The following is a 12901-nucleotide window of genomic DNA, read 5'->3' as shown; positions in this document are numbered from 1 at the left end:
GTCACCTGAATGCGTCCCAGGGAACTTAGTCTAGGAGCCTGTAGAGTAGCATAAAAATTATAGTAAAATGGGTCGGGCGTTGTGGCTTACACCTGTAATTCCAGCACTTGGGAGGTCGAGGCTGGAGGATCATTTGAGGTTGGGAGTTTGAGACCGGCCTGGCCAACATGAGGAAACACTGTCTCTACTAAAAATATAAAAATTAGCCCAACATGGTGGCACACACCTATAGTCCCAGCTACTCTCCTCGGGAGGCTGAGGCAAGAAAATCACTTGAACCCAAGAGGCGGAGGTTGGAGTGAGCCAAGATCACGTGCCACTGCACTCCAGCCTGGGCAACTGAGCAAGACCCTGTCTCAAAACAACAACAACTATAGTAAAATGAACATTTACCTGGAAATCTCAAATTCTGAGTTCAATCTTTGACTCTTAAGGCTGTGACTTTGGGCAAGTCACTCCACAAATGTGAACTTATTTCCTCATTGTAATAAAGATATAGTAATTATACTTTTTACCCAAGGAGTCACTGGGTAGCTCCGATATGTCAAACCCTTATTTCCTCACTTGTCACAGGTCACTTATTGCCAGATGAATCATGGATTTCATAATGTATTTTGCATTTGTGTTGGGAATGGGGTGTGAGAAGCATGATTTTAACTGTCTATACCAATTATAAAATGCATTCAGATTTCATTAACTTTAACATGAGAAAATGTTTCTTTGAATCAAGACAACATGTTATCTATTGAAGTGTTCAAGTGTTCTGAAGTTGGAAAACCATTGTAAAACTGGGAGCTCTAATTATGGCACATTCAAACAGATGTGTTCTGAATTAATGACTGAGTTGGTTTTCCTCCTTTTTGTTCAATCATATCTGTTAAGGATGTGTTCTGTTTTATTATTGTTATGAAACATTGCAAACACATACAAAAGTGAAAGCAATGAATTCCCATGGATCTCATATCCAGCTGCAGCAAAAATCAACAAGAGGGTCACTCTGATTTCGTCTATATCACTACTCAATCCTCTCCACCCCCCAACATCTCCATGGGCTATTTTCAAGCAAATCTCAGGTCTCATATAATTTCATTTGCAAATACTTTAAAGGAGTACTGTTTAATAGTCATTTACCTTCCACTGTCTTCTAGTCAGAGATAAACTAAGTTTTCTTAGAGGTGTTTGCAAGCTTAGTTCACATTGCATACTCTCCTGAAAGATCTTTATTAACCAAGTTGAAAAACACACTTTCTTAAGAAGGCCTCTTCCCCAGTGGTTACTGGGGGTGGGAGGTAACCTTAAAATCATTACTTGGGGAGTAAAATGCCGGTGGGTCCCACATTTCTGAATACCTTTCCATTTTAAAACCAGTTCTGAATGCAGCAGACAAGATCAGAAATGGACCTACGTAAGTTTGTGATTTTTTTTTTGTTAGAATGCTGATTTCTTCTTATCTTTTTTGTTTGCTTTGTCTCCATGGGTTTAATCATTACATGATACGGGTCTAATGATAGTATGTTGGGTCATTTTAGAGACACTATTTTCTGCAAACGTTTTTTGTTTTTTTTTTTGTTTTTTGTTTTTTTTTTTAGTAGAGACGGGGTTTCACCGTGTTAGCCAGGATGGTCTCGATTTCCTGACCTCGTGATCCGCCCGCCTCGGCCTCCCAGAGTGCTGGGATTACAGGCTTGAGCCACCGCGCCCGGCCTCTGCAAACGTTTTTATTCAGAGTGTTTTCTGACCATAATGTGTTACAAAATGTACTATATAGATGTGAATATATGCTCAGAATTAAAAATAAAAATCCAGGGATAACTTTTCAAAATAGTGTTGCCACTCACTATATGTTAAATGTTTAACATTGCACAGATTCAAATGCAGTAGGGATTCTCTGAAAAAGTTTTATCCTACTAACAGCTTTCAGATTATCGGTACTAGTTGTATGGCTTAAATACAGCCACATGTAAATACTTACTTAGATGAAGCTATGGCTAATCACATATGTAATGCAATCAGTTTCATGTAGTGGTTTGATCACTCTTTTCTTCAAGACTATATAAACAGGGATGAATTTGAGGAAGTTGGAGGGATGGAGTGAGAAAAGTTTGTTTTTGCAGCAGTAGCAGTGGGAGGGGTAGGTAGATTCAGTAAACAAGCACCCATCTCAAAATGCAAACTGTATTGTCTAAGCTGGCACCATGGTTTTATGGTGCTGGGGGTGTTTACTGCTTGTTGGGTTTACAGCTTTACAAACAGTGCTCCTTGGAGTTCTCTGCTTGCTATTCTTAAACACATTTGAGTTTTGCAACCGAGAAGTAATGACTTTGATTTCCAAAATCAGTCATTTTACAGTGTTGCGATAGGAGATTCATTTGAATTCACTTCTTCAGAGATGCAGGAGCCAATCAGGATCCTGTTGCAGTGAAAATGATTCTTTTATTGAAACCCCAGCTTCCTTTAAAAGAAGCCAAAGAGTACTGAATTACAGAACTGCCATACAGCCTTCCCTTTATTCTTTCCATCACCCAGGCCACAGGAAAAAAAAAAAAAAAGACAAACTTTTGTTCTTATTTTCACAAGTTATCACATGGTTTGGAAACTTCAGGGCATTTCTGAAACTTCATTGGTATGTGTCAGAAAAGTCCTCCTTAATACACCCGGTTGAATGAAAGACAGTTTGAGATGTTAATTTCCATTTATTGCAGAAAAAAATACATTTAATGCATTAAGGAAATGTCTAGCTTAAATAAATTGCCCACTTTTGAAATGAATGGTTGGAGGCCTGAGGTCCAAACCTCTAAAATCAGTTAACAAATGTTTATTGAACACCTGCTTTGAACTAGGCTGTTGAAGAAGTTCAAAAGTCTAAGATAAATTCCCACTTTCAACTCACCTACAGTCTAGGTGGGCAGAAAAAATCCAAACTCAGGGGACAATGCAAGAGTTAGATAGTAAAACCAGACAAATAGACAAGCAATGAAACAAGACACTGTATGGTTGGGCTTAGAAAAGTGTGTTTCAGGCAATATATATTCTAGAGGCATAGGGATATTCTAGGCATATTCTAGAGGCACAGTAATCTGACAATCCCTGGAAAATATTCACAAAGAAGGTAGACCGTTGGGATGACCTTGAAAACATAGATAAGAATCAGATAACCTTACGAGGAAGGAGGAAGCAAACAGTGAATCTGGCTGTAATAGAGTGGGGAGTGGGAGAGGTTAAGGAGGGTGGGAACGGGCCAGATTGGCAAATCCTTAGTGGTAAGGCCTGGCTGTAGGGCTGAAGATTATTCTAAGAGATCCAAGGTCAACAGCAGTGTTTAAAATTAGATGGCCAAGTGCATGGATTCCCTTTCCTTTCCTCCTTTTCTGTCCTTTAAAAGCACAACCTGATTAGACAGTCTGGGACATTCCTAGCCCTAGGCTAAAAAGCAGCGATTGAGGCAAAGTATTCTTGGCCCTGAAGTTGAACGGTTCACTCTGGGGATGGAGCTCAGGGAAGTCATAGGGAGTCTGGGCCCAGGTAGGATCAGACCTATCCGCAGGCTTACTTAGGCTCCAATGATTAAAGCTCAGCTTCCCGAATGTGCCCCGAGGATAAAAGAAGACTTTTGAGTGAAAGGCATTTTCCAAGGCGCTCTCAACGGGAGTGGCTGAGATTGCTAAGTGCGGCCGCAGAGCACCCGTTGAACGCACACAAAAAAGTGTCTTCTCACCGCATGATTAGTGTTCACAGGTTTCGTCTAGCTCACCAGAAATGAAGAATAGCGCTGATGAAATGACACGTCACCTGGAGGGCTGAAAAACAAAAAGTGCGTAAGAGGGTCCCAAAAAGAACCAGCTTCCGTATAGACGGGTCTGCAAAATCTGCAGTCTCCTGTCCTCCGGGTCCCTTGGCCCGCCCCGAGGTGGGGACAAGGAATCGGAAAGCCCAGCTCAGCAGGCTCTCCTCCCTCGCAGCCAGCAGATGGCTCCCGGGCTCTCTTGCGCGCTCGCTCGCCCCCTCTCCAGACGCAGGGCTTTTGCGGTTTGGGAGGGAGGCTGCAAGGAGGGGCGCGGTGCCCGCCGCCGCCACCGCAGCACAGCGCAGCGTCTCTCCTGGGGGTGAGCCACACGCTGGGGACCCAGCGCCCGGGCACCGGAGGCCGGCCTGGCACGGGTGCGGAGGCCGGCTCTCGCGAGGTGAGGAGGAAAAGCAGGAGGAAGAGAAGAAGGAGAAGGAGGAGGGCCGGAGCTGCCCCCGCCCAGCCGGAGCCCGTCAGGAGCGCTAGGAAAACCTACTCCCCCCGCCCGGCGCCGCTCTCCCCGCCCTCTCCCACGCCTTCCGCTTTCACCTAGGGCTGTAGGTGCGGCGCGGAGACTGGGCGGGATCTACGCCGGCCGGAGCCCCGCCGGGGACTAGCGAGCCGGGAGGAGGAGCAGGCGCCACAGTCGCCCGGCGACCCGCGCCGGCTCGTAATCCTGTTCGCTCCTTATTCCGCCCCCGGGAACTGCGAGGAGGCGTCATGTAGCAGCAGCAGCAAATCTGCCTCGCATTGCAACTCTTTTTTTTTTTTTTTTTTGGTGGGGCGGGGGGCGCGCGGCAAAATTGTATCTCCGCCCCCCTTTTCTTGCCCACTCCCATTTGCAAGCTGCATCTGCCTCTCTAAAAAAATTAAAGGTGTTCGGGGAAGGGCAGGGGGCCATAAATCAGAGTTGGACCTGCAATAACCCCCGCACCTACAGGGCAACCATGACCGAGGAGAGCTCTGATGTTCCCAGGGAGTTGATAGGTAAGATTCGCGCGGTTGTTGGTTTTCCATCTTCCTCTGCGTACTCCTCACCTCCACCTCCCTTCCCACCTCTGCCTTCCCGTAGGTCCCAAGAAGTCTCGGCGCCCCTTAGGGCAGAGTGGTGTTGGGCAGGGTCACTGGGGGCGCTGGGAAGTTTGTTCCCATTCGACCGCCTTTAGAGCCAAGTGCGGAGAGGGAAGGCGTCGGGGAGGAATCGGGAGTCCTCGGGAGGTTGGTGGGAGGGGGGTCTCGACTGTGAGCCCTGGGAACCTCCTCCTGCCCAGACGCGGGGGTCCAGGTTGGTGGAAGAAGGGGGCTTGGGAGTTCTTAGACTTGGGAGTTCTGCAAGCGAGGGGAGCCCTTTACGGCGCCCAGCCCACTGCCCCAAACTCGGGAAAGTGCGGGAAAGCCTATCGGAAGGACAGGTGGAGAGCGCACAGTAGGTCGTCTCCGGCACGTGTCAGGCGCCTTCCTGAAAATGCCCCGCGGGAGGTGATCTTCTGACACGCAGACTTCGGGGAGTGGGAGCTAGTCTGGTAAAATGACTGGGCCTGGCAAGGCGTGGCTTGGTGTAGTCATCTGATAGCGAAAGGGTTACAGGGCTGACGCAGACTCGGGACAGGAAATAGAGGGTTAATGATAAAAGCCTTATTTTAATAATGATTAACCTACCGATTCTCCCTACCGGGGATCTCTTAGGGAACCTGTGTGTGTTACCCTGTGCAAGATGACCCATTGTTTGAGTACCTTGAGGTTTTTTTTTGGTGGTGGTGGGGGCGGGCCTGGTTAAGTCTTGGGGTTTAACTTAATTATCTGGAGGGTTAAAATGGCAGAGCTGAAATAGGATGGGAGAGTGTTCTTAAAACCTAGCATTTAAGCATGTATATGTGGGTAGCATGTTGTATTGTAACAAGGTATGTGCGTCTGTGTGCAGATGTGTTTTGAGCCCTAGTGACCTATATTCCCTACTGTACCATTCTTGGCACACTACACAGCCTACAGCTCACAAAGATGATGTTTAATCGGTGCTGTCAACAAGCGGAAGTTCTGAGCACCCATTCATCTCCATGTGTGGAATTTGCCTCTCTGTTGTTCCTTTTAGCTAATAATACTTTGGAGGAATTTGTGTATGCCCGTCCATTGGTGACTGTTAACTCAGCAGGTAAAACTTGATGTAGAGAGGCTGTTGCTAGGTTTGTGTGGAAGCCTCTACTTCTGCTGAATTACAGACAAACCTGAACTTTTACCAGAATTTACAGTATGAAGTTATTCACAGACACGCGCGCGCGCACACACGCACACACGCACACACCTCTTACATGATTCCAGCAGGCCCTCTTCTCTCTCCCCAACCCTGTGGAGTCTGCATCTTTTGCTGGAGTGAGTGACCCATCCGCTTCTGGGAGTCTGCGACCTTTCCAACACCCCAAGCAAACGCCAGAGGCTCTGAAGATGCTTCCAGAGATCCTGAGAATGAGTTTAGGGCAGGACTTGCCTGGCTGGTCAGGGGATAAGGATGGCTAAAGTGGGCGGCAGATTTTTAATTTATATAAGGAGTTGTCCTTGAGTCTGGAAATGGAAAGTATAGGTAATTACTTAGACCCAAGAGAAAGAGTGAAGGATAGAGTGGAAATAAGGTGTCTGGGTTTCTATTCATGGTTCTCAAAAGGAATAGTTTGTATATTTTAAAAGTTGAATTTGACCTTTATCTTGAAATGGAATTTTTGTTTTTATTAAGTATTGCCTGTCATATATCTTTCAACAGAGTGACATATTATGCCTGATATTATTTTTCTGTACCTTTCAGTGGTCAAGTTAGGCTGGGATGGAATAAATTCCTGCACCTGCTTTCCTCTAAATTCAAGTGCTCACAAGAGTTCTGCTCTGATCAATTCAAAATGGCGACCGTCCACATTAAAACCTCTGTGTTTTCCCTTAAGATTCCCTCAAGGTATTTAAAAGGTGTTGGACTTGGCTGGGTGCAGTGGCTCACACCTGTAATCCCAGCACTTTGGGAGGCCGAGGTGGGTGGATCACCTGAGGTCAGGAGTTCAAGACCAGCCTGACCAACAGGAAGAAACCTCGTCTCTCCTAAAAATACAAAAATCAGCTGGGCGTGGTGGTGTATGCCTGTAATCCCAGCTCCTTGGGAGGCTGAGGCAGGAGAATCTCTTGAACCCGGGAGGCGGAGGTTGCGGTGAGCCGAGATCGCGCCATTGCACTCCAGGCTGGGCAATAAGAGCGAAACTCCGTCTCAAAAAAAAAAAAAAAAGTGTTACAAACTTTTTGTAGAAAAAATTTAAATGCAGAGAAGAATAAGAAGAATATATATCACTCCTATTACCACGTAGAGGTAGTTATTTTAAATCTTTGGGTGTATGATTTTCCAGTCTCTTTCCAGTTGTATATGTTCTTAAGTCAATTTCAGATGCCCATTTCCCACAATTCTTCTAGGGGAGGGAGGAGTGGCCTGTGCTTGTTTGGAGTTCTGATAAGATAGAAGCTGTGTGAAGAACTCAAAGCGCACTGAGCTCTTCCACATGTTCCCTCGCCCCAAACATTCCACCTCCTTGCTGTTCCTTGAACAGGCTGTGTTTTCTCAGGTTTCCATGCTGTTGTTTATGCGTACACTGTCTTTTTCTCCCCGTTTTCACTCTTCTTTATCTCAGCAGCTCTAAACTTTCATGGTGGTGTTTCCAAGAAGAAAATTTTGATTACCCTTTAATAAACATATATTTGTTAAACTACATATTCCATTTAGTGTGTATAATCTAAAACACAAACTGAAATACACATTGTAAGTAGAAGTGAAAATTCTATTTTCTTCTTTCATCTCAATGGATTGTATTGTACATTCTACTTTGGAAACCAGGGGTCTTATTTCCTATGCTTTCAAGATTCAGCTCAGGGATGCCCTCCTCCCTGAAACCTTCGCGTGCTTCCGAATCCATAATCCTATGCATTGTGTGTGAATTTGATTTATGACATCTGTCCGTGACCTCCACTAGATTGCAAACTCCTGTGAAATGCAAGGACCATCTCTATCTAGCACCTAGTAGCACACAAGAGGTACTCCTATATATATTTATTTGTTGAACATGTGAATAGACCAAAATGATTGTAATACAGAATACAGAGGTATGGGAGCATCGAGAGGGTACTGTATTTTGGAGGATAAGTCGAATATAACCAGGAGGACAATAGGGAAAGGGCATTCCAGGAAAAAGAATAATAGATACACAATCCTAGGGGTGTAAAAGATGAAGATATTAGGGATAATTGGATCTTTAGGTATGTGCTGAGAAGTCACACTGAAAAAAAATGTGAAAGACCTTGAATGGCATGCTATGCGTTTTGGGTTTATTCAAAAATGACTGCAACTCATAGACTGGGAGAGACATGATGAGTCTCGCAGTTTTGGAAGAGTCAGTGTGATTATGGAGGTGATGGTGGGCTGATGGGTTAGAGGTCATGGACTTAGTCTTGGTGAGAGATTCTGAGGCCCTTACTGCACTCATGCCTAGGTGGTCAGGAGCTGTGGAGGAGGTAGATTTTAGGAGACTGACTTGCTGTCTGAAAGGAGTTGGAGATAAGCAGTTTCCAGCATCATTAGTGTCCAGAGTAGGAGATAATGAGTTTGATTTCAGACATGTTCATTTTGAGGTGCTCATGGGAGCCCTAGGAAGACTTTTCCACCACCATCTGAAATGTCAAGTCTCCAGATTTCTTCTTCTATTGCCTTTGACTACTTTTTGGGGGTATTGTGCTGTGATGATTTTGGAAGGACAGATGTCTGGGAGTGCCTTTCTTTGGCTAAATCATTTGGTATAGTTCTGGTTTATTTTTATTTTTTTGAGACAGAGTCTCACCCTGTCGCTCAGGCTGGAATGCAGTGGCATCATCTCAGCTCACTGCAACCTCTACCTCCCGGGTTCAAACAATTCTCATGCTTCAGCCTCTGGAGTAGCTGGGATTACAGGCACGCACCACCACACCTGACTAATTATTTTTTTGTTTTTTAGTAGAGGCGGGGTTTCTCTATGTTGGCCAGGCTGGTCTCGAACTCCTGGCCTCAAGCGATCCACCTTCCTCAGCCTCCCAAAGTGCTGGGATTACAAATGTGAGCCAACGTGCCCGGCCCAGTTCTGTTTCGTTTTGCAGTATTCCCCAACCATCATGTCAAGACTTACTCATAGAGAGTGCTAATATTTGTTTGACACTATGGTGAACCCAGAGGCTGCTGGGCCCCAGAGGTAACCAGCCAAGGGCAGAGGGAGTTTATGAATTCCTGTTGTGTTCTGCATGCAATGTAGTGTTTCATCATACTGTCCGACTTCACTGTTTGCTGTTTTTTGTTTTTTCTTGTATCTTATTTTCCAAACAAGATTATGTCATGCCTTGCATGGGCTGGTATTATGTCATGCTTTTATGTTTGCCTCAGCATATCAATATACAGTATGAGGTACAAAGTAGGTGTTTATTAAATACTTGATGGGTGATAACCATCCAACTTGTCAAAACAGGTAAAAAAAGACAAACAGGCACGGTAACTCATGCCTGTAATCACAGCACTTTGGGAGGCCAAGGCAGGCGGATCACTTGAGGTCAGGAGTTCAAGACCAGCCTGACCAACATGGTAAAACCCCGTCTGTACTAAATACAAAAATTAGCTGGACATGGTAGTGCGTGCCTGTAGTCCCAGCTATTTGGGAAGCTGAGACAGGAGAATCACTTGAACCCAGGAGGCGGAGGTTGCAGTGAGCCAAGATCTCGCCATTGCACTCCAGCCTGGGTGACAGAGTGAGATTCTGTCTCAAAACAAAAACAAACAAAAAAAAAAACCAGGCAAACAACAACAGTAAAAACAACCAAATATACTCCTCCAAATGTTTACTCCTCCCCAATGCTTTTTTTCTTACTAATAACATAATGAAAGTGTTCCTTTTTTTCAGAAAGCATAAAGGATGTTATTGGCAGAAAGATAAAAATTTCAGTGAAGAAGAAAGTAAAGTTGGAAGTTAAGGGAGACAAAGTTGAAAACAAAGTGCTGGTAAGTATTACTGTTTATTTTTATTAAAATGTCTAGAAATGAAAGTGTCTTTTCATTGTTTAGATTACTTATTTTTCATGCAGCATTACTTCTGTGTTTTATATATTGTTCAAAAGTTCTGATGACCATTTTGTCTTAGGTTAATTGGAATATTTCTTTGTCAAAAGTTAAAAATAGGGTAATTTGAATTTTAAAGATCAAAGGCTTTTAGATTGTATTTTTGAAAATTGTAATTCCCCCCTATATTTAGATAATCTCTTAGAGTCTGTTTTCATAATATTCAGAGTTTGATGTTAAATGGAACTTTTAAATTTTGTGTGTAGTGGCTGATCCTATGACTTTATTCATAAAGTCTTATGGAGGAGTTTAAAAAGTTCATCTCATGTTAGTTTAATTACTTAATTAGATTTTCTCAGATGTTATATGTGAGTCCATCTAAGGGGTGATGAGCTAAAAAGCATTGTCATTTTACATAGGATGTTGGTGCTTTGGAGGGAAACTCCTGCTGAAGGCAGCACCTGCTAGTGTTGTGGTTAGACTTGGGGTTCCCTCCAGTTTGTGAGAGGAGACGCTGAGGGGCTGAGGGATTGGGCCCTGCTGCAGAAAACTTCTTAGAGAGGTGTCAGTGACAGAGTTGTACCTTTAGAGAGGTGAAAACATTTTGTGGTATTTTAATGGTTTCTAGGTTGAGATTGTGGCAAATCTAAATTTAAGCTTAGGTAGAAAGAATATTTTGATGGAGAGAGTATTGTTTAACTTTTTAACATGGATATTTTCAAACATATGCAAAAAACAGAGAATAATATATCGAACCCTGTGTACCTGTCCTTCCCAGCTTCAACCATTTTCAGCATTTTACTGATACTAAATATCTTCCCCATGGTGGTGGTGGTGGTGGTGGTGGTGGTGGTGGTTGGTGATGTTTTCTTTCTTTTTTTTTTTTTTGCCTCTGGAGAATTTTAAAACAAATCTCAGGTATATGTTATTGAAAGAGAATAATTTTTTAATTTTTTAAAGTTTTTTGAGACAGGATTTCAGTCTGTTGCCCGGGCTGGAGTACAGTGGCATGATCTCGGCTCATTGCAGCCTCTACCTCTACCTCAAGTGATCCTCCCACCTCAGCCTTCTGAGTAGCTGGGACTACAGGTGTGAGCCACCATGCCTGGCTAATTATATTTTTTGTAGAGACAGGGTCTCCCTATATTCCTGAGGCTGTTCTCAAATTCCTGGACTCAAGCGATGTGCCTGCCTCAGCCTCCCAAAGTGCTGGGATTACAGGCATGAGCCACTGTGCCTGGCTGAAAAAGAGTATTTTTAATATTCCATTTCTTCAAAGTTGCCAAAGAATTTGAAGCGTCTTTCTGATCACATCTGTCTTGAGAATCTTCTAAAATATCTAACCCCAGGATATGTGACTGTCTTTTCTTGTTAGTAAGGATTATGCTCGTGATGGATGACTTCTATTTCTATGTTGTCTGTATACACAAGTCGGGATGGTAAAGGCATTGAAGTGGGAAAACTTGAGTGGCTTTTGCCCAGCAACAAAATGTGCTTATGTAAACTGCGTGATTAAGTTATCAATAGAAGAAATGAGTGGTGCCATTGTTCTGTTTTATTTAGCTTCAGTAAACATGAAATTTCCTTATGTTTTTCTTGATGTTCAACAATGATTGTGTTATTGTTTTGGAAGTGGTAGTGTAGAGAAGAAATATTGTTTCTGTCATTTGCTTTTTTATAAATTTAAAGTAAGTTTCTAATAATGTAGTAATTTTATAAAATGAATCAACTTCTCTACAACTTAAATATCAGGTAGTGGTTGCTATGACAGTCTAAAAAATTGAGACTTGGTATTATTTGATATGGAAATGATTATTATGCTAAGAACAAACCCACGTCATGAGTGCAATTTACCATGTTAAAATTTCAAAGACAAATTTAAATGTCCAATATAAAATTAGCACTATTTAAAAATAGTTATGATTAGTACTTAATTGTAAGTTTTTTGGCCTCATCTAACAGCTGGAATTGATTGAAGTTGTAACCAAATTAAAAATGTATTTGAGTTTAAGCATTTATCTCCTCAAATATGGAATATAAGCAGTTTCTAGGAGCATGATCGGAACTCATTGTGGCTGTTATTTACTTGCATGGGCAGGAATTATTAACAGAAATACTCAAGGTCTGGCTTTCTTTGACAGGCTTCAAGTTAGAACAAGAAGATGTATGAAGTAATCTCAAAGTTGTGGATTTCTGAGTTTCTGAGTTTAGAGAAATTTAATTGCTTAATCCATTGTTAGCATACTAAAATGGTTCATAAATGAGTTGGCTGAATATCTACAATACGCTTTTTTGAGTTGTGCTTTTGTTACCTTTCCCCATTGCCCACTATTCATTCCTTTTCTTCTTATAAAAGTAGGAGTGTGCTGTATGTTACGTGGTTCTTTCTTCTTATACTTAAGACTGTATACTATTTCTAGCTTGTCTTTTGTAGAGGGCTTATCTTCATCTTTCTATAATCATAATAGCTAATATTTCTAAAAATCTGTTTTTGAAGGCTAGTCAAGTGAAGCAGTGGGAGTGGAGGAAGAGCAAAGAAATCTATAATGAGTTGTGATCAATTAGTTGTAAACACCCCTACACTCAGACCAGCCATGATCATAATAGCTAATATTTATTAAACCCTGGCCAAGTGCTACAGACTATGCTGAGTACTTAATGATGCATTGCCTTGTTATATCCCCACTACAACGCTATGAGGTAGGCACTTTTTACATCTGCATTTTACAGATGAGGAAATTGAGATTTGGAGAGGCCAAAGTAAATTGCTTCACATCATTTGGCTAGTTAATAACAGCTGGGATTCCAACCCAGCTCTGCCTCATTCAGAGCCTATCTGCTTTGCCTCTGTGGTCAAAAAGAAAGCAGCCATTACTTTGTTCCATGGTTGCTGACTTCAAACAATGATAGGGGAGATTTGGACTTTAGGGTCTCTCTGTCTTTGACTGACTGATTTATACGCTAGTTTAATATTTATTGAGTACCTGCTGTGTCCCGGGCACATGGTATATACAAAATAGTCC

General features: G+C 42.8%; 2 protein-coding genes across 22 annotated transcripts in view; one reads left to right on the top strand and one right to left on the bottom strand.

Annotated features, from left to right (window-relative positions):
• The window catches only part of LOC102142214 (cytidine monophosphate-N-acetylneuraminic acid hydroxylase), a 357828-nt gene that overhangs the window by 174914 nt on the left and 170013 nt on the right, over positions 1 to 12901 (bottom strand). The gene's annotated exons all lie outside the window — the stretch shown is intronic.
• The window catches only part of CARMIL1 (capping protein regulator and myosin 1 linker 1), a 349557-nt gene continuing 340679 nt past the window's right edge, over positions 4024 to 12901 (top strand). For 13 of the 17 annotated variants that reach the window (XM_074038747.1, XM_065544331.2, XM_005553884.5 and 10 more), the window contains exons 1-2: positions 4024 to 4771; positions 9724 to 9821. In XM_074038747.1, the coding sequence (XP_073894848.1) occupies positions 4732 to 4771; positions 9724 to 9821 (138 nt within the window). In that variant the 5' untranslated portion in view covers positions 4024 to 4731. The remainder of the gene's footprint in view (positions 4772 to 9723; positions 9822 to 12901) is intronic. The other 4 variants (XM_074038752.1, XM_065544339.1, XM_074038748.1 and 1 more) reach the window with 2 other exon arrangements.

The sequence above is a fragment of the Macaca fascicularis genome, chromosome 4 (genome assembly GCF_037993035.2).
Source record: "Macaca fascicularis isolate 582-1 chromosome 4, T2T-MFA8v1.1".
Classification (NCBI taxonomy): domain Eukaryota; kingdom Metazoa; phylum Chordata; class Mammalia; order Primates; family Cercopithecidae; genus Macaca; species Macaca fascicularis.
The sequence above is the reverse complement of the archived record's forward strand: the minus strand, read 5'-3'. Positions and strand labels throughout refer to the sequence as shown.